General features: G+C 43.8%; 1 protein-coding gene across 8 annotated transcripts in view; it reads right to left on the bottom strand.

The window, feature by feature from the left end:
- Positions 1-26,816, bottom strand: part of Tet (tet methylcytosine dioxygenase-like) — a 104,130-nt gene that overhangs the window by 16,351 nt on the left and 60,963 nt on the right. For 7 of the 8 annotated variants that reach the window (XM_018032947.2, XM_018032944.2, XM_018032949.2 and 4 more), the window contains one exon: positions 8,723-8,962. In XM_018032947.2, the coding sequence (XP_017888436.1) occupies positions 8,723-8,962 (240 nt within the window). Of the gene's footprint in view, positions 1-8,722; positions 8,963-16,069; positions 16,539-26,816 lie in introns of those variants that run through there. The other variant, XM_026817726.1, reaches the window with a different exon arrangement.

The raw sequence follows: 26,816 nt of genomic DNA, 5'->3' as shown, positions 1-26,816 counted from the left end.
AAAACAGTTTTTTGCAAATTACTCGTTAACTATTGACACTAATGAAAAATTTTTACATGGAAATTGTAGGTCTCATCGTCCTCTACAAGAAAGGTCGTATGTAATTTTTCCCTATGTCCAACGGTTTGGGAGTTATTGGCCAAAAACGAAAATTTGGAAGAAATTGAAGGGGTACCCCTTGGAAAAATCTCGGAAAAATCGAAAATTTTTTTTTGTTGTTTATTATTAGCAATGTTCTTCCGACGTCTGATTTCTTTTTAAAAAATGCATTTCTAAAGTGCATAAACTTTTGGGATTGACTGTATAGCCAATACATCCTTAAATAAACAGCTCCAAACAGAGTACTAATAAAGCTATTAATCATTTCCAAAGCCGATTTTACGTGGTCCGCTAGTATTTATCATAGCTTTCCACTCAATTTTTGCGCATCTTTTTATGGTGGAGATTGCTATCGAGTTTTCTAATGTAGCATTCGTTTTTATAAAAGAGCTACGATTCGCGTGACTCAAGCCAACCTTTCATTCTTTTCCATTTATATACATTTCCGTATGAATGTTTCGTACGCGAAATTAAAGATCAAACGTTGCAGAATGCATGAAATTTGTCGATACTTGAATCGATATTGGGAAAATTTAAAGCTCTTAGTCGAGAATGAGTGATTTTCCTTTGTATGTGCGTTTCAAATTTTCACGGATAATTTTGTAAAAGAATGTAATGGAATCTTAGCGTTTGAAGAACTACCTAGAATTGCGTCATGCACTTTTGTTCATTCTCTCTCGCATCTGAAATATTTTTAATTACCAGGAGTCAGCTTTTCAAATAAAAATCATTGAACAAAGTTTTACTTTGATTAAAGTTTTCATATTCGGATTAAAATTAAAATCTGAAGCTGAAGCGTTTAAATTCTGTTTCGCTGCTATCACTACCGCTTTTGCTTCGAAGGAAGGAGAGACATACCTTCGATCCGCGTGTGTCTGCGTGAGGTTCGCGAGGAGAGCGAGACGCACCACTCGCGAAGGAATGGACGGACAAAGACGGGAAAAGCTCATTGGAAGGGAATGGGAGAAGGAAACGGAGATAGAAGCGAAATAAAAAGAGAGACGAGGATGGGAACTGACGCAAATAGATTGCAGAAAAAGGAGGGAGAAGGACAGGGCTAAAAAGGTAACGGGTGGGAGTAAGGGAGTGCGGAGGGAAGGACTGGCAAACTCGCAACCGGACTATAAAACTTCGTACAAAACGAAGATAACAAGCGTGCACGAACGATCAGCTTGCTCGTCCGTACACCTCCGACGAGCTTTGTCATTTTATTTCACTTTCTCCCGCGTCCCTGGCCCGCGATTCTCCTCCCGATCGATTATTTCAAAGTACGCACCGACACTCGTTTAAATAAAAGATGTCTCTTCACGGAGTTCGGGAATTTCTTTCGCATTTTTTGCGCTCCTTCCCTCGGTTCCCCTGGCTCGATATTTCCTACCCAGTTATCATCGTGCAAATGAAATATTCAACATGCTCGTTCCAGCGGTTCAAAAATTTCTCGTTTCCTTTCTTAGATATACATACCTAGATTATTTTAAAGACAAATTAATTCATAAGGAGATATCTATGTTCACATTTTTAATTCAGTTTGTTCATTTCCAATTCTTCACGATTCAATTTTTAAACGTTTTCGCATTGGAATTTTATCATCATTATCGCAATAGACGGAGTGATATTACATACGGAATATCGCGTACTGTGGTCGACGGCAATGAAATCTCTCGCGTCCCATGGAAATTTTCACGCGAAAACATATTAGTCGATCGAATAAAAATTGCATCGCGTGCCAGGGGTGTCGCCTCCCGTGTTATATTTCGTGTTTATCTGGCGTTGCACGCCGCCGCGTCACACCATTTTGTGGGTTATTACCCTTGTTACGCGGCACAGTTCAATTAACTGAATTGCGACGGTAATCCCATTGCCCGTGACCAAGGAACCAAAATGTCCTCACGATATTTGTCCCGTGGAGATCATACACGTCTCTTGAATGAAAAAATTATTTAATTAAATCTCGAAAGCTAGTTTGCTAAAAGCAACAAGTCGACATTTATTCATTCCTATCAATATTACATATCACAATATTGGTGTCTTATCCTTTTTTCAATCTCAATTGCATATTCACTCGTATAAAAGCTTTCAAAAGATTGTTCTTCAAGATTGGCTTCGGTATCCCGTGACTCCGTGTTGTCCTTTTTGAATACGAAAAAAGGCAACGGGGGATAATAAAAGAAAGCAGGAAACGTGCGAAAGGGAACCCTCGGCCCTGTAGGATGTCGGGAGGCTCCACCGGCGACGAGGCGGACGTTTGAAAAAGTGGGTCGCGTGAAGTGGTCCAGGAGAAGTGTGAAAGGTGTCGGACGAGAGGAGAAACTCCGGGGAACCCCCAAAGTGGCCGTGAATCGGTGTTTGTGGTCGAGGTTGATAGCATCGAGCAGCCGGGCGTCTCGCCAACCGAGTCAGCGATCCCTCAGAGCCGCTTCCCCTGGCTTCTCCTTCGTGTTTTCCTCCTTTCCTCTTCTACCACTCTCGTACCCTCTCTGTCAGGGTCGATCTCCACGTTCTTCGCTCTTTTGATCCGTCTCACTCTCGCTCTCCGCGCTAGAGCTGGTCTCAACCGCGGCACGGCGGCGTCGCGCTCTCAGGGGGAAAATCCTTCCGTTCTCTTGACATCGTGACCTAGGGCAACGTAAACCCGAGGCGTGATAAAACGGGATGTGCCGCGACAGCACCCAAACATAACCCTCAGGAGCCGCGCTCCTCCCTCCTCGTTTCATCCTTCCCGTTCCCGTTCGCTCGCCGGCTCTTTCTCTTTCTCTCTGACCTTCTCTTTCAGTCCGTAAGGAACTGCACCGTGGCGAGCTGTTCATTGACCTCGACCCCTTCCGGTCCTTTCCGGCTCCTTTCTTTCTTTTCTTCCCCTTCGTTTTTCCGCCTTGTGCCGCCCAGTCAGCGCCGACTGGTTCCTGGGCTTCTCTCGATGATTCACGGAACGTCGCGCATTCTTCGTGTGATGGAACACCCGGTCTATCCAGAGGATGATTGTCAGAGGAAAGTAGACCAATCGAGTCACAACGCTTTTGGGATACGAACAAATTCTCTACATTTTCAAGATTTGTATGAACTACAAAAATTACGATAACTTTAAGTGGTCCATTAAGCAACATATTTACAGTATGTCGACGTATCTCTATTGTAATACTGTTTTTACATAAATCGTTCGTGTAAGCCGTGATTTAGCAAAGGCCGTTTTCGAAACGATAAAGTCGTTCGGTTGAACAATGCTACGCGCGTACAACGAGCTCGTTCAGCACACCTCTAAGACATCACATAATTTAAACCCCCATTATAGCTTCCACTTCGGAGGCACGGGCGTGCGCGCCCGTCCGAAGCAACAACGCCTCCTTTATTCACGTCAGAGCGTCGAGGATCGTGTTTTACACGCATCCTTCTCTCCTTCCCCAGCTACCGACCACTTCACGAATCAACCAAATGAAAGACTTTATAAAACGCGTAGAATCTTCACTTCCTGTTACCCCTTTCATTCCGCGATCAAAATCCTTTAGGCAGTATTATTTCACTTTATTCATTTTATCCGCCGCTGCATATTGTAGTAAAAATATTTGAAGAATCCACTCTTATATCAAACAGTTTTATTTCGTCTACCCTTCATGGCTCTTCAATGTGAAACGTGTATCAATTTCCTGCATGAAACAATTACTCCGTGTACACACCTGTTTCTCCTGTAAATGCTCGCGATGGGGTTAATGTCGACGAGAGGATCGACCGATATTCGATTACACGTTCGGTAGGCGCGGGATGGAAACGCGCAGCAGCAATCGGGGCGAATTTAAACCGCTTTGAAAATCGAGCCAGAAATTAATTTCGCCGTTCTCTCGCTCACCCCCGTCGTTTCGTCCTCCCGCCACCGCACGCCTCTACCGTTTCATCCCCCTACCGTTGTTCGATCGTCCGAGGACTCAAACAAGAGGGGCTGCAAATTTATCGACGAATTAGCCACAGCAATCAGTCCCGCATCGATATGTTTATTTCATTAAGCGTTCCGTTGCTTGCGCACGCGGACGATCGCGCACGTACCTATCACGCGCAGCGAAAATTCATTTACCAACGCGACGGTCGACCCTGTCGCGCAACAACCGACTGATAGCCGCTTTTCGCGTATCTCTACGTGTCGCGACCGCGTCTTCCTTTTTCCTCCCCCGTTGATACCTCTTTCCATCTTTTTGCCGCTCGTTTGATCGTTGTCGGTGCGGTGCACGCCGTAGAAACCGATAAAACGAGCCCGTTTGTGCAGTAAAACTGCTTTTATGATGCTATTTATGTATCGGGCCTCGATTACGTGAACGACTACTCTCATTGTCAGTCAGTAATACGTAGACCGTTTTTTTCGACGGAAAGGGAACTCATTTTTCTGTGAATGAAACCATTCGAATTCACGTTCGAACAAGTGAATAGATAAGGGAAGACAGTCTGCGAATTGTTTAAATACTATAATTTTTAAAACACTATCTTAATTGATAAATGTTCTTCTCCTTATACCGTGTAAGAAACGAGGTTCTTCTTTTTCTGGAGTGGGAAGGGTCGGCGAAATTTATACATGTTCGCTCACTTCGGTACGTTTAAGTCGAGCTTGCGAAAAGGAATCGGTAAGCAGGGGGACAGCAGGAACGGGTATTCTGCTATCTACATCTTGGCCGACGGTTTTATTCACGACTCGGCCGGGCTCGCTTTCGGCGAAAACAATGCGCCTCAAACGATCTCGCGAAGGGAAAAAAGAAACGGGAACGAGGGAAAAAAATCGTGGAACAAAGCCGCGGCTTACACCTTTCACGATTTTTCTCTCAGGTAGGGCGAACACTCTGTTTCACCCTTGTGACTAGTTCCGCGTGCTCATGAATTTCGAATTAATTTCACCGAATGCGGTTAACAGAATAATTTAGTTGATAATTCAAATAAAATATATTTTGCAAGACATTTACATATTCCACTTATTAGATTCTAATATAGATCATATAATATATAGATATAGATCATATGTATAAAGTGGATTTATCTTGGGATAGGCGTATGTACCCTCAGGAGACTTGTAGGTATTCCATTATCCATCGATTAATCAGTTTCCAGATAACATGTCCGGTTGTTGTTAGTCAATTACCAATTACACTTCCCCACGTGACTATCTAATTCTACTTCGTATACTACACATTCGTATAACTAACTAGAACGGTCCTTCATTAATACCCCCGTACGACCCACACGACCCGAACAATTCACTATAACGACACGTGGTTTTTTGAAACTTTCACATCTCTCATCAAAAATCACCATTACAATGATCATAAAGTTCTCCAATCACTTATTCACAAACTTTCGTTTCATCAATACATATGTATAAATAGATTAGCACGAAAGACACTCGTACCGTTTAAATCCCTGTGGAATAGCACGCTTCTCGTTTGGTTACGGTGCCTAGTCTCTATCTGCTCGAACCGGTGCAAGTAATGACCGAAAAGCGGGTATCCGCGTGGACGCCGTTTCGCGACAAAGCGAAAACCGCACGTGCGTCCGCGGCCGGACGCAATTCGTGGAGAGCGGCAACGAGAGCGTGCCACGTTTCGCGGTTTCGGTTTACTGCATAATTGTGCGCTCGCCACGTTCGGGCAGGCCGGAGCTATAACGTTGATTCCTTTATCGGTGACTATATTGCCAATTACCGTATCGCAGGGCTGACCGCATTTACGCGTTCCAGATAGCCTCGTTTAACGCGGGCAAACGCGCGATTAACGTGGCGACCGATTCGCCGCTTATAACCGCCGGGGACTATAACGGCCGCTATAGAAACACGTGTTCCCGCGTACGGAACCGAGGCCCTTTATTCACAGCGTTCTGCATTTCCGTTCGCGTTCCCGCGTTCGTTCGCCGCCCGGATATACACGCTATACGTGTATACTTTGTTGACGGTCTTCGCTGTTGACAGGGACGCGTCGGTTCGCCGCAACTATTCCAGCCCCTCGACCGCACGACGACGACGATGTTCGACCGTCTCAATACACTTGTGCAGCATGCAGGGATAACAAGGATTCATGTTGGGCAAGGGTGTAAAATATTTTCGTTTCAAACATACTCTGTAATAATAGTTCCAATTGTTGATTCTACTATAACGTGTTTCATTGCCCAACATGCTTAATCGCCCGTCGATTACATGTCCCAAAAGAGGATCAAAGAAACGATCTTTGAAAGAATGCTTCTAATCGAGATCAAAGGCCGAGTCGGTTGGCAACTGAAAAAGGGAACGAGGAAAGGGGTTGCTCGCGATGAGAGGAGAGCGTTGCTCTTACCGAGGTTGCGTGTCGATCCGGTACCGAGCGCTGGACGGTCGTCGCGTTTTCGCGGCCTTTTTCCCTAGCGACAAGGGCTGCGAGGAGATCGGCCGCCGAAATAACAGCATAACGTCGGGGCAAGGGTAGACTACCGGCAGACAGCGACTATGGGGGCGGTGACCGCCCGCCAACGCGAATCAATACCCGCAGGAACAGGAACCACCGACCTAGCGAGAGAGACGACCCTCCGACAGGGACAGAGAAAGAGATGAACAGAGATAGAGTGAGAGAAAAGGGGAGAAGGAAGGAGAGAGAGAGAGAGAGAGAGTAGGGAACGTCCCAGAGAGAACCAGAGAGGGGAAGGAAAAGCGAGCAGTATCAAGAGAGGAGCAAGAGGTGGCGGCAGAAGAGGAGGCGGAGAGTGACGGGTGGAGAGGAACAAGCCTGGCACACCGACGCACGCAGGGTGCAAATGCCGCGGTGCAAAGTGCCGATACCTGTCTCTATGCTGCCTCTCCCACAGGTCCGTTATCGATGCCTTCTAGCCCTTCTGATATTTTCGACAATTACGAGAAGCCACGTAACACCATAAGAAACCTGATAAGTATCCCAATTACGAAAATGAAGAGTTGTATTTCCTTAATTCAAGTGAACTAGGAAAACTGGTTATGGGAAGTGTTAAAATTGACATCAAGGGTTTTTTATTAAAAATATATTTTACATTAAAAATATATTAAAATGGTTCTATTTAACAAAGTCAGACAGTTTAAGAAGATTGGGATGGGAAACGAGATTTACCTTATTAGATAAGTAGAAGAATAATTTATAAACATGATAACTATTTTTACGATGGAAAGGAATATACGAGACAGCCCAGATGCACGAATCACAAAATGCACTCAGTCTATAAAACATTCGGAGCCAGAATATCTCGACAGGACGTTATACTTAGTGCTATCAGTAAGCGTCCACTTCTAGCTGCCAGTCGTGGAGACCGTAATGGGGCGGTAAATTTTAAGATCGTTCGAGGGACTCAGTAGTTGTTTTTTAAAGAATGATGAGATACCTTTGAGGAAGGAAGAAAATTGATGTCAGAGTCGTACCAGACTTGCATAAACGACAGTCTATGACCAAGGGCTGAAACCTAGTCATCGATGCAGATTTAAATGCGCCTACTTTTGCACATTATCCTTGCACACGTGCTCACACGTGCCGCGAGCTAAGCAGAAAACAGGGTCGACGGTGCGATCGGGCAGACTGGTTTGCCCAGTAACCTCGCTGCTCAGCTAAAGAGGATCGGGAGAAGATATTATACTCGTACACGAAGCGGTTCGGAACGAACGCAGAGAACCGCATTCCTTCCAAGACGCTTCATCCTCCTTCTTGGGCCCGCTCGACTTTCCTCTTCTACTTGGCACGTTGAAAGCGACAGTCGCGTCGAGGAAGTTCCTCGAGAATTGATAGACTAGTTTATACCGGTCGATGCTTTTTTTCTTTGGTTAATCGAAATTCAAATGTTCTTAAGATATGTATAACCAAATCATCTTTAAAGGTGATTTGCAAACAATTATTGTTTGAGACGAGAAGAAAATTCCTCATCGATTTCATATAAAAAGCTCTAAAAACTATATGAGCTTCATAAAAATCGTAATTGCACGGTTGCTCCGGTGAAATGCGATCCCGATGATCCATAGCGGGTAGCAAAATGTATCCCCTCGGAGGGTGAAGACAGATTGAAGTAATGAGGTGCAATGGTCTAGGTCAAGGTCCTTGGCCTGGGTTTAGCATTGGCATACACGAAATACACTAAGGGGCTACACCGATAGGGGTACTCTGTTTATTCCCTCAAGTGTGCTACGTGTTACATGCCGATATACCGTGCCAGATTACGAACGCAGAGCGGCTAAGCAACCAGGGGTCGATGCTATATCCTTGGGGACCCAAGACGCCGGTAATCTCATCGAGGATTTTCAACTCCATTTGAGATCGTGCCAGACAATCGGATCACCCTAATGCAGGAACTAGATTTCGCTTACTTCTTCCGACAAGTTCTATTCGATAGACAACATTTCAGAGCTTCCTCTCTTCAAATATTAAATCGACCTTTTTAAATTTTCCTCGAAACGAAACCAATTATACGGTTTATTTGACTTTTATACTATCGTCCGTGATTAAATTTATCTACCATAAAATTTGTGTTCCACGTCATATTACACGCTATAAACCGAAAGATTTATAGTCGGACATTCATTCAGAGATACGAACAACATAGAGCGCATGTATTCCACGCAGACGTCACTATTCGAAGGACTTCGTGCCGCGGAGAAAACAGAATTTGTACTCACCATAGAAACGACAGGAGGCGGAGGATTTCCGTTCCTAAGCGCCCCGGTTTGCTGATTCGCCGCGGGATTCAGATTGTCTTTGGACTGCTGCATGGGATCCGGCTGATGAAGCGTTTGTTGTGTTTGTTGTTGCGGTTGTTGTTGGTGCTGCTGCAGCCCGCCTATGCCAGCCTGTGGACTGCCCAAGCCTGCAGGTGCACTGTCCGGTGTACTGACCTGTCGGGCGATTTTTCGATAACTCTGTAACACAAGAGAGAGAGTCTTTTGTCAGAAAACAGAGGGAAAGAAAAATAACGCAGTACTTGAAATAAAAAAAAAGATAACGTATCGGAATGTGCTAGTCGAAGAACGTTCGACGCATAAATTCGTAAGCTTCGTGTTTAGAATTGTATTTACCAGTGACAGAAAGCAAGAAACTGTAAGTTCCATAAAGTACGTCACGAAACGCGTCATTACAGTCGGAGGAGCCGATAAAACCGCGAAAGAATCCTAAAGAGGGTAGAATTTACGGGACAGAAACGAGCGACGTCTCGTGTCCAATTATCCAATAACTTTCATCCTCGGAATACGAGGCGGCGCGACGCGTCGAGGGAGGTTGAACGGCATCGCGGTCTCTTCCAGACGAAATGTTTTCTTCTCCTTAACTCCTAGTCGCGGGACTCGCCGGATCACCCACGCGCAAGCGACACGTCGCGTCGCGAGCCGCGACAAAGAGAGGAGGCCGTTGCTTTTGAAACGTTGTGGAAGTAAGGAAAGCAAGACAAGGCAGGAGGATGGTGCGCGCGGCAACGGTAGCCGGTCGTACGCCGGTGTGACCCTAATGCTAAAAATACCAAGGTAGCCTAAGTAGGCCGAGCCGGCTGAAACGGTTTCCATAGTCCAACTCTGGCCGACGGCTATAACCAAACTTGATCAATTATTACGTCGTCCCTTCGACCTATCATCGTCCCCTCGTTCTCGTACGGCCTAAGCGATACGTGGAAATTATCCACCGAATCACTGTGATCTTCATTACAAGTTTTAGAATGTTCTAACGGCGCCTTTCACTTCCCTATTGTAATACCTCCACTATCTTACTATCAGACTTGTGTACGATCCATACCAAATACAAATATTGTTTATTAACACTTTTTCCTACAACTGTTTATCATCCGGCAGTATAGGAATCATTCGCAAAAATTCTAAGGTATCCGTTCGTAATTGTGCATAGAAAAAAATATTCGTAATCTGTTCGACGACGATGTTACAGAATATTACTGATTGTATCGGACGGTGAATTTATTGGGCACGTCGTGCAGCGCGCTGAAAATTTATGCGACGGAATTCAATTTACATTTATGACGGGACCGGCCGCGGCGGCGCGGTTGCCTCAACCTGCGCGAATAAACAAGCTGGCTGTTTATAATCTTGGTCATCGTTGCTCGTCATCGTGAAATGACACCCCGTAAAAATAATTCATAGACCCACGACGCCCAGTGAAATCGCAACAGCGTGGGACAATAATTGTGAGAAAATATAATGGATTTTCTCTCTCGTAACTTTGTTTCACAGTCACGCCGATAGATTTCGATGACAGGTGTTAGAGGAGGTTGAATAGACAGCCTTGCGAGGCGGTATGAAGTTACTATCGAGAGCCGGTTCGATTTTCCGCGCTACCTGGATCGGCATCGGCTGAAACCGTGAACGCGTTAAGATCATCACGTGCGTGCATATGTACAGTACGTTTTATAAATAGACAAGGTCTCGGGCCCACGCTAAGCCCACGGCTAGCAGAGAGTGCGTTTGCTCCGTGTCGAACGTCTCGTCACGCCCGCTGAGATATTTCTCTCCAGCTTGGCTTTTAACCCTTCCCCTCGCCTTGGGAGATACAGCGTACCGGTAGCGACACGTGCTATCGGAACGATGCTAACCGTTCAGGAATCATCGCCTAATACCGCGTTGGTCCAAAGAGTTGTCAGCTTAAAATATTACAATCGTCAAATGGAGCAATTTGTTCGCGTCGTTAAAGATAGGAATTCGTAATACGGAGAGACTAATCAGGAATGAATAGGTGCGTCTTTCGGTTCGATTAACATTGGTTTGAACTTCCACGGAACTGACGGGTTCATTATAATCCCGAGGGGAAAAAATTGGTTTGAAGGGAGAAAAAAGGGAAGTTGCGGTACTTGCTTTTCGTTAGCCTCCTTTTACAATCTCTCAGCAAACTTCTCAAGCAACTTCTCTTCGCCATTGAAATCTCTCCACCTTGAGGATGTCGGTGTTTAAAGAAATCGACAGCGAAAAGAATGCAACGAAAGGGAAACCGGCAAAGAAAAATTTCGCGCTTGACGATACGGCGCGACGGTCAGTTTGTTGCTTCCACTCTAACTTTTTCAAGGTTACCCCCTTCGAGGCTTCATAAATCGTTTATCTTTGAACGGGCATCGGGAGTCGAGGGTCGAACACGAGCAATGAAAAATTGAAATTTATCGACGCGCAAACCAGCACCGCGGATTCGGAAAGTGATACCGGCAAACGATCCTGTGTATTGCGTTACCGCGATTTTATGAAATACCGTTTGACGCGCTTTGATGTCCGCAATCAACGCCCCGTACCTGGATTTCATTCGTTAATTGAAAAGCACAATCGCACTTTATACTGCGACACGATTACAAATTATTTTTTGCCAATTTCACGTGTTTCAACGAGATTGAGACTCGATAGTATCTTACGATTTATCTCTGGGCTAGGTTTCGATTATAAAAATTCTAATGTCAACTTTGCTAATAAAAATTCTATAATTACGACTACGCCTCGTTGGAAAACAATACCAAGCATTACGACTAGCAAACGGAGCGCTCGTTTAATTTGTAGCTGAAATGAGTCACGTAACATTCGACTCGAGGCCGGATGCTTAATTATCCCGAATGATTTCGCGAAGCGAAGATACGTGACTCTACATCTTTTCACATTTTTAACAGCCATCAAAAATGCTCGTCATAGTTCACGTTAGAACTCTCAAATTATCATACTAGTGGGTTTATTTACAATGCGAGCAGGTAAAAGGAAAAGGAACAATGGTCACCGGATTGAGTACACGGCACGGCATTTTACGGACGCACGCAGATACTTCGGCCTGCGTGAAAGCTCCTAAAGAGAGCTTTTAAGTGCTCATCGATCGCCATCGAAGATGCTAACTACGTGTCGCCTGTAAACCTTGAATACCCAGCAATGATTTTTATTATTGCACACTCGCGTGTCATTGTCGGTGCTGCTTCAAAACGCTCGCCTCGCATCACGTATTTCCTTCAGTTTTTAATTGCGAGCTTCGTTCATTTCATTTCGCGAAATAATTTTGATGAGAGTGGCTACTATGTAAACTCTCGGATTAATTAAAAGTTTCCAATTGTAATATTTCGCATGTAAAAGGAAACTCGGTTGCAGAATGTTCGAAGAGAAAATTACCACTGACGCTGAGGTGGAAATTTTGGGAAAAATGTACGTAGAAATGATCTATATAATTATGCTGAAACATCGTGCCACGGAAATCTAATTAAAATTGTAATAAGGCAGCAGGTTGCTCGATGTATATTTAGACGAAGCAACGTCAGGAATTAGCTATCCGAATTCGGAATTTCTTATCGGTGCATTCTGTAGAAAATTGGATTTTCTATACGGTCTGATTGAACGTAGGAAAGAGGGTAGATTGACGGCCAGTTCAAAGAGCCATGGCGAATCTTTTTCCGGAGGATAGAGTCAGGATTCATTTTTCTAGCGGCGACGTATCAAGCCGGTGGGGTACCAGTAGCGCATTTGCATCTCTCTGTCTGCGAGCTCATTTTTCCGACTACCTCTCGTCGGAAATAAATCTGCCCTGAGCCACGGAACAGGCCACAGCCGGTAATAAAAAAAAGACGAAGAAGAGAAAAAAAGAAAAAGTGAGGGGGACGAAAAAAAAAGGCGAACGACGTTCTCCCTTTTATATGCGCTACGTAGCGCGGCTTTTTAATGACGGGCATAAGTAAAAGCGCATCCTGTCCTTAACGACTGAAACTGAGCACGGAAATTCATTAAGGGGATTCAATGATCCAAGCGTCCATGAATTTCGTGGATCGTGACTACCCCCGTGTCGTTTTCCTCATTCATGATCGTTCTCGCTCCGCTGATTCCGCTTCAACGCCTATTCACGAGCATTTTAATAATGACGTTTATTCGAACCACTTTTATCCCTGCGAGGTACTCGTGCTACGTCTTTGTAATACAATTCGTAAATGGCATTGAGCAGCAAATAAATTTGGAGCACGTAGTCGCATAAACGTACTGAGCGAAAACGGTGATATCAGATCAGATAAAATTGCTGACCAACGCACACTGCCCGTGACTCAGAAAGCAAAACTTGGACATTCTATTTCGATCGGATCGTCTAATATTCTTATCTGACCTCGCAGATATTCAAATTTATCCTCGAACGATTCTCCAATATTTCTTTTATAATGCATTGCATTTATGCACACATTTCAATCTCGCGTCTATATTTTCGTCCCCAATATTTATAACAACCTCTTCCTATCTTATCTCATGATAAATTATTCACTGTTCTACTTTCAGAAAGAATATGTAGGCTCTAATACGATATTAATGTTCGATGCTTAAGAATGCATTATCGCCTTTCGGAAGCATCTGAAGTCGATCTCATTTTATTTTATAAGCTCATTCTACAATCCTAACAGGGTTTCTGAAACGATTTGAAGAATTTGTTCATAGAGATAATATTGTTGATTCAGAGCGATATTGCCTGGGTACTTCATCACTGAAAGACTAATTTATTTCGATCGTCACGTTAATTCGTACCGGGGCATTGGGTTCGAGAGGACACACGTGCCATTCTCATATCTATCTGTGACCATAGGGGAGAATTTACGGGCGAGTTATACGAGCCACGGTGGCTTTATATCATTACTCTCATCGAGGACCGACGCTCCTTTTATTACCGATTTCGCCGGAAGTTTAGGCGTCCAGGTATACGCGTAGAGCCAGGAATGCAACAATTGTTTGGGTTTCTTCTTTTATTCGCTGTTTACCCGTGGTAAATTGAATACGGTTGAAAAATTTTCGGGATAAAAGAGAAACGAGAAGAAAGAAGAAGAAATGAGTGGATCCTCTTTTGTAGGAATATGAGGCTGTCGAAGATGATGATGGTTCCATTTATACGTCAATCATCGATTAGGGTACGAGGTCCAATCTTCCATGGCTCGTTTGACCTGTCTTACAATTAGAATGGCCGGAGGGTAAAGACCACCTGGACTACCCCTGTCTACTTATAACCAATAGTTGCATTGTTAGGATCGCGATTCGCCCTCGAACTAAGGGTTCTATGCTTACTACGCGCAGACCACGTGGCTGGAACACGTGGCCGTTTATTGGCACTGGGAAAATCTTATTTTCCATTGGCTACGCTCTCTTCTCGTTACGCACCGTTGATCCCTCTCGAGAAGTGCTTCTCATTAACTACATACTTTCCTTTAATTCCTTTCCGTATGATTACGTTTATTAACCCTGAGTATCGTTTAACATTTATCATTGTGGATATTTTAATTAATTGAATCAGTCTTGCGCGGAAGTCTGACTTGAATTAAAAAAAAATTGAAATGAAATTATGAGAACTTTGAGGAGCAAACTACCAACGATAAGTTTCACAGCTTTTACAGTAGAAGCTGATGGAAAAGCTGAGTTAATAAATTAACCAGAGTTTGATATCTTTCTACATCAATCAGATTACATTAGTATACAGAAATATAGCAATGGCAATCGCGACAAATAACAAGGGTTAACGTGAACGATTCTAATAAGTCCACTCTCGTTTGTAGCCTTATCAGAATCGCGATAAATGCTCGTAATAAGCTCTTATCATCAATCACTCTGACAACTCTGATAACTCACTCCCATTCACAGAGATACTCGTCCGCAATCCTTTCTTAACGTTTGAATGTACTACATCTACGAGCGTAACATCTTCTCGCGCAGTTGAATGAGACCATCATCAATAAAAAGCGATCGCAGATCGCAATCCGGCTCTCGTACTCGAGTGAACGATCACGCGGCATACATTCGGGGAACGTGATCATCGTTCACGAAGGAAAAATCGTGCACGGTTCCCGATTCGAGCACGGTATGCGTGGCTCCCATTCATTCGAACCGAACCGGTTATTTCTAGAAAAGAGGTGTCTGAATGAAAATCTGTCAACCCACGTGGCGAAACGCGTGGCCAACGACCGCTTACGACCGCGGCCGTTCCACTCCTCGTTCGACGCGTCGTCTTACGTTGACCAAAGCCAAATCAAAAGGTGACTAAACTTTCGAACAAACTGCTCGCCCCATTATTACAATCAATCCGTGCTCATTCTTTTTGATTTGATTCAAGAGAGGAAAAGAAACTCAATGAATCTTGTGATGAATTATAATTAGAATGGAATGAGATATAAAACCGATTTCTATTTCTAATAGAATTTTCTTCGTGACCAATCACACATTCTCTTTTAAGACAATTCCTACTGAGGAGGGGAAGCCTGATCGTATCTAGCCTTCGGTTGCGCTCTTGAATTTATTACGCGCGGCATAATAAATAATCCTTGCATTTCGAGATAATCATCGGAGAACGTTGTTTACGACCAAACGATCCCGTATAGTTGTTCGCTTCCTATTCATCGGAACTCGTGTTTTTCAATCCTCCTGTCCCTTTCCTATTCCGTGATCGGTCCCGGGAGTCACGAAGGAAGAATCGATGCCTTGGAGCTTCGAAGTCTCGACGAAGCCAGCGTATAGGACTCGCGATGCTTGACCTGAATTCCATCAGAACACGATAGGCGATTGCGTAACTCACGCGTGCATCGTGCGCCGTCTTAACTCTTCGAGTTGGTCTCACGGAAAAAAGGGCTCACAATCAGAGACTGGGTTACATAATTTTCTCGTCGCGATACGGATAAGCGTGCATTTCGTACATCATTTATTGATTCACGTCGAGTCGTTGCTTCGATGTTTTTACAACAAAAGCGCATAGGTGACATTTTGACAAGAAGTTTAACTCGGACGAATGCATTTATTATTAAAAAGGGCGACAGTAGTTCTGTAAAAAGCACAGGCTGTTTTTAGAATAGTGGATTTGTGCGATAATATCGTTGATGCATCGACGTGTACGAGTATGCCTCTGTAAAGGTTTATCGTGCGACTGTCATCTCGAGACTGCCTTGAGAGTCCAAGGACTACGATTAAAACGCTATAAAACAGGTTCGCGTTTACCGGATCGTGAGCGGGAATCTACAAAACTGAGAATCGCGATGCGTTTTCTATGGAAAAGAGCGGGAAACTCACTGTCTGTTTTCTCGTGGATCCGGCCGCGACCCCGAGAAAGGATTCTCCTTTATATTATTCCACTCCGAACGCTTTTGCGGAACTCCGGCCGTCTTCGACGTGCACAAAGATACACACACATTCACTCATAGACACTTAGAAAATTGTGTGTTCTATCCACGAAATACACTGGAAATCACTGCGCGAGTCACCGACGGAGGCGTATTAACGCGTGTAATCACGCGGCTCGGCTTCCCGGTGAATGCTCTTCGCTCGTGGCACAACGTTGGCGAACACACCGTGGTACGGAGCGAGAGAAAAAAAAACGATAGTGAGAGAGAGAAGGGGAAAGAGAGCCTCGTGTGCGATCCTCCGATCGGAGCTCTCACCGTACACTGACTGCTCCGCTCTGCTCCGTTTCGTACGCTCGCTGGCGCCAATAAGATCGATCGAGACCGCTACTCGCGAGAGATCACACTAGACGCGCAGCGATCCGCCGAAAAACTCCCGTGGGACGCTTCTCCGCCCTCAGTAACCCTCCTCGCCTATTCTCCCTCCCTGCTGGTCCCTCTTTCCCTCTTCGTCGTTTCCTCCCCCCCCCTTCGCTGTCCTCCCCTCCCTTTTCCCGCACTCTCTATCTTCTTCTCTGCCTCCTCAGCCACTCTCCACCCTCCGCCTCTTTATCTGTTTGCGTGGCTTTGTACGTGTACACTCTGTCCGTGCACACATTTCCAGATATAAAGTACCCAGCACCCCCTCTTCGCGTCCTCCCTTTGTCACTCCGTCTCGTTCTCGTCTCGCGCCTCTTTCTTTCTCCTCTCCGAAGCCACCGTCCGTCCTCGTTCGACCGGAGGTTACGCCGCGACGCGTCCCTCTCGCTGGTATCGCGACGCGTTATCACGAATTCCGACGACGCCGGCTTCGTGAACTCGACACTGGTCCCGCGGTGTCATAACACCGGTTAACAGCCTGTCGCGGGCTATTAAAAGCGCGTGCTACGCGTCGAGGGCAGTTATCACAGAGCAGAGCGTGCGGTACGTGTGCCGGCCCGTTTGCAAATCACGCCACACCCCGGAACCACGAGGAGGAAGAAGAGAACGACGCGACGACGCGACGTCGCGATGACAGAGGCTGATTCCCCCGACGAGAATTTGAAGGGCGCGACACGATCCACTCCCTCGTAGAATCCGGATGACTTTGAACCAGAATCGAATCCTCCCGTTTCTTTCATTCAGAGATATCTCTTATTTTTCTTTGAGGGAGGTCTTGTTAAGGCGCGGTGAAACATCCAAATGTTTGGCTCAGCCACTTGAACGTACGCGAAACAGTAGAAGCAGATATTCTTCAAAGGTCTCGAGTGGTCGGCGAACCGAACGAGATCCGGCTTAACGGAACCATTCATCTGGTTTTTATCCTACCCGAATTCCTTTACCATCTGTCACTTTCGTTGTCATTCCCATGTGGTATTTTTTTAGAGTTAGATAGCAGCGGCTACCGAGGTTCGTGGCCACGTCCATTGACCTATACTCTTTCGAAGCCGAAGCAGCAGCGCAGCGCGTCAAGTGCGCGGCTCCGCGCGCTCTTTCTTCGTACACAGCAGGGCTCGTCACACGTCGCTCGGAATCGTTCGTGCTTTCTCGTGTCCCTCCGCACTTCTACACCCCGCTACCGCGGTTATTTCATTCCCCCTTGTTCCCCCGCTTTATTCCTCCTACGACTCCTCTCTATCTCTGTCCCGTCTCACCAATTCATTTCCTATACTTTTCTTCCCCGGTCTCGATCTCTTGCTCCCTCTTTCTCTCCGTATTTTCATTCCCTTCCCACCGTCGTGCGCCTCACTCCTTCATCCCCCTTTTCCATCGTTCGCGTCTCTTTTTGTCTTCGTTTTCCTCATCCACCCGCTTCGATTCTCCTACTCGTTTCTACGTTTCTCTCCCCCCTTCTTTCTATCTCTATTTCTCTCTACGTTGCTCCCACTTTTCTCTTTCTCCCCCCTTTACCCTGCCTGCCACGCTCACCATACGGACACCCACCGATCGTACTAACGTAGAACTCAAGCGATGGAAACGATGCTCTTGCAAACTATATCGATGTGTAACATATATACTGACGAGGTGTAGAGAATAGAGAATATGACAATAGTTCTCACATTCTGGATCATTTTATTAAAATGAGACTGAAGATCTTCGATATAGTTACTGAAACTATGCTAGATTCTTTCGACCTCAAAGGGACCAGGCGGTCACTGACCTGGAAGTGCCTTTGGAATTTTTAGATGGGATCCCCTGGATCGTGAAACGTTGAGAAAGTAGGTAGAGAAATTTTTCTAGACCTCAGACTAATTGTAAATCATTCTCTCGTGATCGCGATTTTATGGCAATTAACCTACTCACTTTTTTAATCAATTTAATTTCAATGTTTTCATCTGCTTCTTGTTTCCTGCGTTATTTTTTTTAAATGGAATCAAGTACTCTTAAACCCCAAACACCGATTGCATTCCCTGTTTCAGTCGAGATGACATTCTCTCCCCCTTGCTATTATCAATGTTACAGTCTCCCTCCCTTTACCCTTAGATTGCCATAATTTCCGGTAGCATTCTCCAAATCTTAGTCGATTTCTCACATTATTATTTCTTAGAGGACGAAACAGTACTTCCAATTTTATCCAGGTCACAGTTCACTCCGTTTAATTCTTTTATTTTGAAAACAGCTATTCTGTTCATTGCTATTTCTATCGTTATTTTTTTGGATTTTATTGATGGAACTCGAAACGTGAATACCTGTACTGTTACACGGAATTAGTCAGCCTCGGTGCTTGAAAAAACAATGAAAGTTGGACCAGAGTTCGTGTGTGTATGCGTGTCGATCGGTTAACCAGGTCGACGTTCGCTACAGAGCTCAACGTGAGCAAATAAAAAAGCAACCGGGGCGATAGGACTCCCTTTCACGACATCGATATTTTAATTGTTCCAGCTCGTCAAGGCAACCTCGCTTGCATAAGCGATCATGTGCCATAACACTCAATTAGCCATGCAACTTTCCTTCGTTCCCCTTCTGCGCCTCATTGATTCATATCGCGATTTTCCGACGCTCTGTTACTCTCCGACGATCTTTTCCCTACGTTTTGCCTAAATGCGGTCTGTCTCAAAAAATAAGACGTCAACAAAAAGTAATTTCGAAGGAACTGCATTGCTGTGTTGCGATACGATACTCAGAAGAATTCGTCAGGTTCAGAGCAGTCTTTCGAGCCGACGAGGGATTCTAATTACAGATTTCGAATAATTCAAATCTGGTAAAGCAGAATGGGTCATAGTTCTATGCAGTTGGTTCACGATGGCTTCGGATATCTAAAACGCAAACCGGAGGGTTCGTTTATTAACGTCGCTGCAACTTGTTGCTGGCCGTGTTGCCGCCGTTGAATAACGCCCTTCTGACCTCTCCGGAAGCTTCCCTGTCCACAGTGCACTCTCCTTTCAAGGAAACCGAGAGTCCCCTTCTGTGGGCTCCGTGCTTCCGCGTTTGCCAAATCGCTTCTGCCACTCGAGGTAATCGTGGTTGGCCTTCAAGACCTTACCTTCGAGTGTCTCGATTAACACGTCCCGTATCTCATGGCTTACCATTAACAATAATTATCGTGAGGAAAATTGTCCTTCGAGTAATAAGTAAAAATACGTCTTATACAAATAAATTATGGATAAGAAGATATCGAGAGTGAGCAAAGTACAAACGAGATTGTATGTATGTTCATAATGAAGAGTTTCTATCAATGTTTCTCGGTCGTACAGAGTGTATTATTCAAATTAGTTGTTCTACGACGTGAGAGAACGCATGAGGCAACGGGGCTGCGAATAAGGGGATGAAGCAAAAATGCTCGCGTTTTTGATTGCTCACTCAGGGTAAAAGTTGCTTGTTGCTCTTGGGATTTTGCCAGTGGGGGTATTCGAGGAGATTGTTGCGTGGCTACATAAAGACCGTTTTGGGTATTATTTCTTTCCCCGAGGAGGTTTCATTACAGGCGAAAAGAGAAATTCATATTATTAGAAGTTATTGCGATAGAATCTTTTGTGGAGCGATGACGATACTCTTTGTCGGTTACATCAGCCACCGGTACGAAGCGTGAAATAAACGATCGAGCTATGAGATCAGAAGCATGAATCAGTGTCTTGGAAGAATCTCCAAGTGCCAATTACATGGCAGTCACGTTTTAAATAATCTCGAGTATTAATTGAGAATTACAAACGGATGCAGCTCGTACGAAATTATTTTCGCTCTTAAGAAACAGCATATTCCCATCGCGGAAGTTTATTTTTAGAATTCTATTCTCAATTGTTCTATTATTCTTAAACCGTTTCTATGAATGTAAGCCTGAAGTGAAATTTATCTATCCTTAAATCAGTGCATTTCATAGTGATTTATAGCGTACTTTCACCGACTGGATTCAGATGAAAAATAGTTTCTCAAACATGTTTCATAATACCAGCATGATCTATAAATCGTGAAATTATATATTAATCATAATAATCTTACACCTTTGAAGGAGTTTTTTTCCCGATACGACCAAAGAGTCTGCTATTCCGTGTCAGAGTTTTGATACAACGTTCATGTTATCGATACACCAATGATTCATCGCGAATGTGTAACGAAACGAAATCGCGAGCACTTTCGCTCATGCAAGCCGGTTTACCTGCACGTGCGTTTCTACACGTTTCACGCGGGGACGAAGCCACGAAACGACTTGGTATCTTTCCAAGCTGGTTGCCCATCGAGAAACCTAATCGAGCCGTGCCGTTTACAAGCTACCACCGACTTTTCGCTTAATTTTCGCCATCGAGTGGCGTGAGTCCCGAGCGATCGATTAATCGTAAGCGATTACGAGTATATAACGACTCGATGGACAGGCCAAGGAAGATTGAACGTTAATTGTCCGCCTCCCGTGAGGAACGTTCAATTACCCCCCGTTCGTTGGATTCTCTTAGACTGTTTATAACATAATCATATATCAAAGTTGGTGTACGGAGAATTACTGCATTCTCTTAGTTCTGCACGAAACTAGGGAAACTTTTGAGATTCTTCCTGTAACCAAACAAAAGGGACAAATATTGAAATATTCCGTATTTAATGAATCGTCTTTGTACGCACGTTTTCTGGTAGCATTTGCTCGTTTTATTTTCCACAAAGATAAAAGAAACCTTGACATGAAAAAGATCTTCAGAAAAATGTTATTTAGCGCCAACAGAGAAAATGACCTGTCTTGAAAGAAATAACTAACAGACCATGAAATGAGAGCATGGAAGCAGTTCTGTAAAATCTACCTGCGCCGCCGTGAGATTTATGTAATAATCTAAATAGAACGTGGCATCTTTTTTTGGCCCTATCGGTTGGTAAATATTTAATCTGTGCGGAGTTTAACTTGAACCGGCGATAACCGATGGAGGGATCGTAACGCAGCATCGATCATCGTTTTCCCGGAATCTTCCTTCAGGTGACACGTTCAAGGAGCTCGCGTAATGGACAGGACTCGCCTTGGACAGCCGCTAGTAAATTTAACTCTGCCACAGTTTCGGATTAATTCGTCCCTCGGGGACGAATCTTGTTGTCAGCGAAACTTTCACGGTGACTGGAGATGGTTTCACGGTGTCAAGGTCATCTGAATCTAGTCGACTAAACTCAGTTTCAAACATCACTGGAATTTTGAACATGGCATAAAAATGGCACACTTCTCCTGTAATGTTTATTACATATAGAAAACTGGTTTCGTAGAATGCAGAAGAATTTTTAATGCGTACGAATAATGACAGTTCTTATCTTCCGACTCGTTCTGTGGAAAATATGAGGGCCGTATTATCTTATCCACGACTATAGATAAGACAAGAGAAAGGCCCAACCGAGACCCAGAACGGAAATCATGGCCCAATTACTGTACTTTTCTTTATTAATTAAATCGAGTATGATTCAAGTCTTGGATTACATTTGTAATTAAAAAGGGAACTCGATAAGCCGAAGAAAGAATAGGAATTTTAACTAAATTAACTGTCCATGAAATTCCCATATATTTCAATTTCTATGGAACGTTTGAAAAATCCCTCGAGTAATATACTTGCGCACCAAGTTCCGATTTCTGTTCCTGAGACTCGCAATGTGTAATGATCCAGTTCGCGACGGGCATGCTGCCAACTGGTTCGTCCTATTCATCAATCCTCGGAAATTGCTACTTTTTTTCTCTCACGTTCGATTAATTAATTCTCCCATTTCATTCCACGTGTACACCACGTTCGTACGATCAGCTCTTCGAGATTAATTAAAATTTCAATTTTCAAGCATGAGAATCACGTACAAAGAATTATTCGTAAATGATTAGTGAGAGAAAGACTTAAATGATAGCAGGAACCGGTTTAAAAAATCCTGTTTGCTCGATCGAGCTTGCCTAAAAGCGACCGTTCGCTGATTCTATATCAAAGAATTTCTTTTTGTTGATTCTATCGCTTCTTCGAGAGGAGTTGATTTCGATTATTCTCTTTATCTTTTAGCGTTTGTGTACAGTTAAGTATGATTAATCGGTATTTTATTGGTACTGACAAAATCCGGCCGTTCCTCCTATCGAAACAGCAAACTTTTGACAAAAACTTTCGTTTTTCCGCAAATACTTCTAAACTATTGGACCTACGGAGAAATTGCAATGGATCTTTTTTGTATCTAACGACTACAGTTACATACAACGAAGCGGCAAGAAGCTAGCCGCTAGCCTAATGATCTACCCACGTTCATGTATCTTTCTACATCCAAGCAAATAACGCAAGAGGTCTAGAAGATAAATTTGTTTATCATCTATTAAACGATTCGTACACCATGACCGTAATATTGTTCAGATCGAAAAATTGAATCAAATAATAGAGGAAAAGTAACATTTAGAAGAATTCCCGTTTTAACTTCAGAAAGTGGCGTCGTCAAGAAAACGCCAATAAAGAGACGATGAAAGAGTAAAGAAAAAAAGGCAGGAAATCGAATGATGAAAAAGAAGAATGGTAGAAACGGTTCCGAACGAGGTGGATGAGAAAGAGGAGCAGATGGAGGAGGAGGAGGAGGAGGAGGAGAAGAAGAATTAGCATTTTATTCGTGCCGCGAGCAGATCGATATTCGTGGCCAGGTTCGTCTTCGTTTTCTGCCGGTCTCGAAACCTTTGGAGCTCGACACATTGTTCGCGAATTCAAGATGGCGTGCACCGACACCTCTGCCACCGCTCAGCCAGTGCCGCCAACAACACACCAACCCCTCTTCGGCAGCCGCCCCTACGTTTCGTCGACCTAATGTAATTTAGCCAGCCGTCGACGAAAGGAGAGGGTGAAGAGGAGAGAGAGAGAGTGGATCGGGGTATGGGGTAGAAAGGAACACGGGGTTGGAAGCGGAAAGAGCGAAAGAGAGAAACCGCAGGGGGCGGTCTGCAGAGGAAGATCGCTAATTATTTCACCCGGGATACCCGTGGACACGATCTTCCTACTTGCCGGCCCGAAATCCGTGGATTGCAAACTACCATTGATTTTGGATTAAATCGTTCGGAAATCGGGGGAATTCGATGTCGAATGCGTTACAACGCAGTGTTAAAAGTCGAAACGGTAATCACTTCTATTCGCTCACGCAAATTAATTTAAGACCTTTTAATTAAACCTCGCATTATCCCCTAATTGTATCTTGCAGCTCTTATAATTACATCTTGCCTTTTGTACCTCATATCTCTCATTCGAGGTTCAATTATATATTTAGCGTCAGGCTATTATTAATGTAGTCACTAAAGAGTTGCGGGTAGGGTGATCTTTAAAGTTTAAGGATCTCCTTGATGAAAATTACGCAACAAAGGTACGGAAAAGGGGGTAACGATTTCTTCGTAGGTGGACTTGTTTCTGCATAAAGGTCACTTCCTTCCTCAAACAAAAAAGATACGTCCTCTTCTTTATAACCCGCAGTGCCACTTCAAACGAGCACAAAGACGGTAGGATCATCAAAGAACATTAATAATAGAGAAAAGGCAACAAGTCCCACCCCCATCTTTCTATCGATCTGCTTTACCCCCTTAAACTTGAACCTTCTCCATTAACAAGACACCTCAGATATCCGTTTACGTCTTCATAAAAATTATTTATATACAGAATTACAAAACGTCCGCAAAGAATTTTTATTTATGATTAACTTCCCGGAAATGGGAAGTGAAGCTCGACATAAAAATACTTGATCGAATCCTATTTTGTACCGTGAACGTGGCAGGACATTACAAAGACAAAGCGTCGAGGTACGATCACGAATGGCTCGTCGGGGTGCAAGAAAATAGCCCCGGATCGAAAGTTGACAGACGAGGAGAGGCCGTGGCCATCGATCGTAACGCGACGAGTATAAATTGAAACAAGCGAAAAAGCGGAATTACGTTTTGTCACGAAGACGTTGCGTCGGTTTCGACACGCGGCGCACGCGGGGAGGTTGCCGGCAGGTAATACCTCCGGTACACGTGTGCAGCGTGTAGCCGTACCCCCGGCGTTCTATTCGACCGATCGATACCGGTCTCTGCCCGCCACAAAGATATCAAAAGCTCGTCGAACGCGGGGCGCGATATAAATCAACCCACGATGCTGTGCACTTGTGCACGTTCCAATAGGAAAATGCGGCTTGCCTACCCAATCTGCGACGACGCGCCGCGCCGCGACGCTGAGAAACTTTATACGCTTTATCAATTATTACCATGAATCGACGTGTGTGCAACTCCGCTGCGCGGCAGAACAATTTTGTCTGTCAGCAAATTGAGAAGTTCGCTATCAAGCGAAGCACGAACGTGGAAAGCGTAATGTAATGCTGTTTGCTTGATAGTTACGTAGGTAATATCATGTTCAATCGTGTCTACTTACAAGAACAATACACGTACGTATCATTTCTCGATTATAGTACAGATTGAAGTACTGCAATTTTAATACGAGAAATATTCTGCTATTTGGTTTATATTTTAGAACAGGTAATTTATTATATATGAAGCTCCGAAGTGTGTTAATATTTAAAAGTATCAGGATCCAAAATCTTGTAGCTTTTAAGAACGGAGATGAATCTTCTTATGAATACAAGATTGTATTCTGTTGATAATTGAATTCGGTAGGGAAAAGCAATCAAACTTGAAACGGTTCTTGATATTGTTGAAATTACAGTCAGAATTTTGCGTTTAATCAATGAGGAAAGATTGAAACGAGATTCCGCTATCATGGCGCGAGCAAGCGAAGATCCGTGGAAACTACGGACAAGAGTTTCGACGCGCACGCGGCGATCTTATCGTAGGAACTTTTAATGACTCATTGGATGCTATGGAATAGTGTTTGCGGAACGTTCATCGAGGTCATGTATGAGATATTGGAACCTCGTGTTATAAAATAAATTCCACGAATCATTTCTATTAATATCGTTCCATTATGGATGGACAGATGGAGACGAGATACAGAAAATTCGTTAAATCTCGCTTCTTTTCTCTCAGCAAGTAATACTTCATTGTATCAAGTAAATAGAATTTGTATTAAAAACAAATGAAGACAATGGTGAAATTAGATTTTGTTCAAGAAAGATCGGTTTCACTGATTAAAAAAATGATCATTCTTAATTTCAATAAAAGAATGTCGTATGTCCGCGAAAAAGGAAGCTTCGAATCGAAAGCAGTTATTGGACAATTGATCCTCGCGTCGGTATGAGATTTTAAGGGACGCAACAAAAATGAACATCGGGTAGGTCACTTCGACGTGGAGTTCTTGAAATGCAACGACGGCCAGATTACACTTGCAGCTGGAACATAGAATTTCAAACATGGCGGTTCGTAGAGCGCACACGCGTGTCTCGGTGTCGATCAATACCCTACCACCATAGCACGTTGTTTAATGTCAGTTCTCAAACTCGTCCGTGCCGTTCGGTAACCCGGCGTACAAATTTATTCGAAAACGTCATTTTCTTCTGGGAAAATTTAAGCCAAGAAACTCGATTATCTTGGGAGACTCTATCGATTTTCCATTTAAAATTTCCGCTTTGTAACAACGTCAACTTTATTCGTAATTCTCTCTTATCAATTTTATATTTTAATTCCTCTTCGTTATTTTCGAATTTTTAAAACAGAGATGTTTTCTCTGACGATGAAACGTTATTTTCTGCTGAAACGCTGGTTTTATGTATTTGTTGAAAAGTCAAACAGAGGAAATGTTAATTGCCTTATAATTTGATTACACATTTGTGTATGTATTTTTGTTATTTATTCAGAAAATTACGGTATCGTTCCCACGGTCTTCTGTTTGTTCTCTGATTCGGACAGAAGGTGGGAAAAGTACTGGCTGCGGCCAAGACAATCAAATTGTTTTGTATTAGCTGACTCCGCGCGACCATGGTTCTATTTAAAAAATGCCGTTCGTCGTTTCTTAAAGCAAATAGCTTAAATTTAATTAGCTACAAATTTTTTATCACTCCTATCGAACAGTCAAGAAAGATAAGGTGAAAAATAATTTAAAATACAAGACGTACCATTTACAGAGAAAATTCTGTTTGTATCAGACGATCGATTAAGGATGTATTGGCTATACAGTCAATCCCAAAAGTTTATGCACTTTAGAAATGCATTTTTTAAAAAGAAATCAGACGTCGGAAGAACATTGCTAATAATAAACAACAAAAAAAAATTTTCGATTTTTCCGAGATTTTTCCAAGGGGTACCCCTTCAATTTCTTCCAAATTTTCGTTTTTGGCCAATAACTCCCAAACCGTTGGAC

Source organism: Ceratina calcarata, unplaced genomic scaffold (genome assembly GCF_001652005.2).
Source record: "Ceratina calcarata isolate Rehan_Ccalc_2016 unplaced genomic scaffold, ASM165200v1 scaffold60, whole genome shotgun sequence".
NCBI classification, from domain to species: Eukaryota; Metazoa; Arthropoda; class Insecta; order Hymenoptera; family Apidae; genus Ceratina; species Ceratina calcarata.
This window is presented reverse-complemented; position numbering and strand designations above follow the sequence as displayed.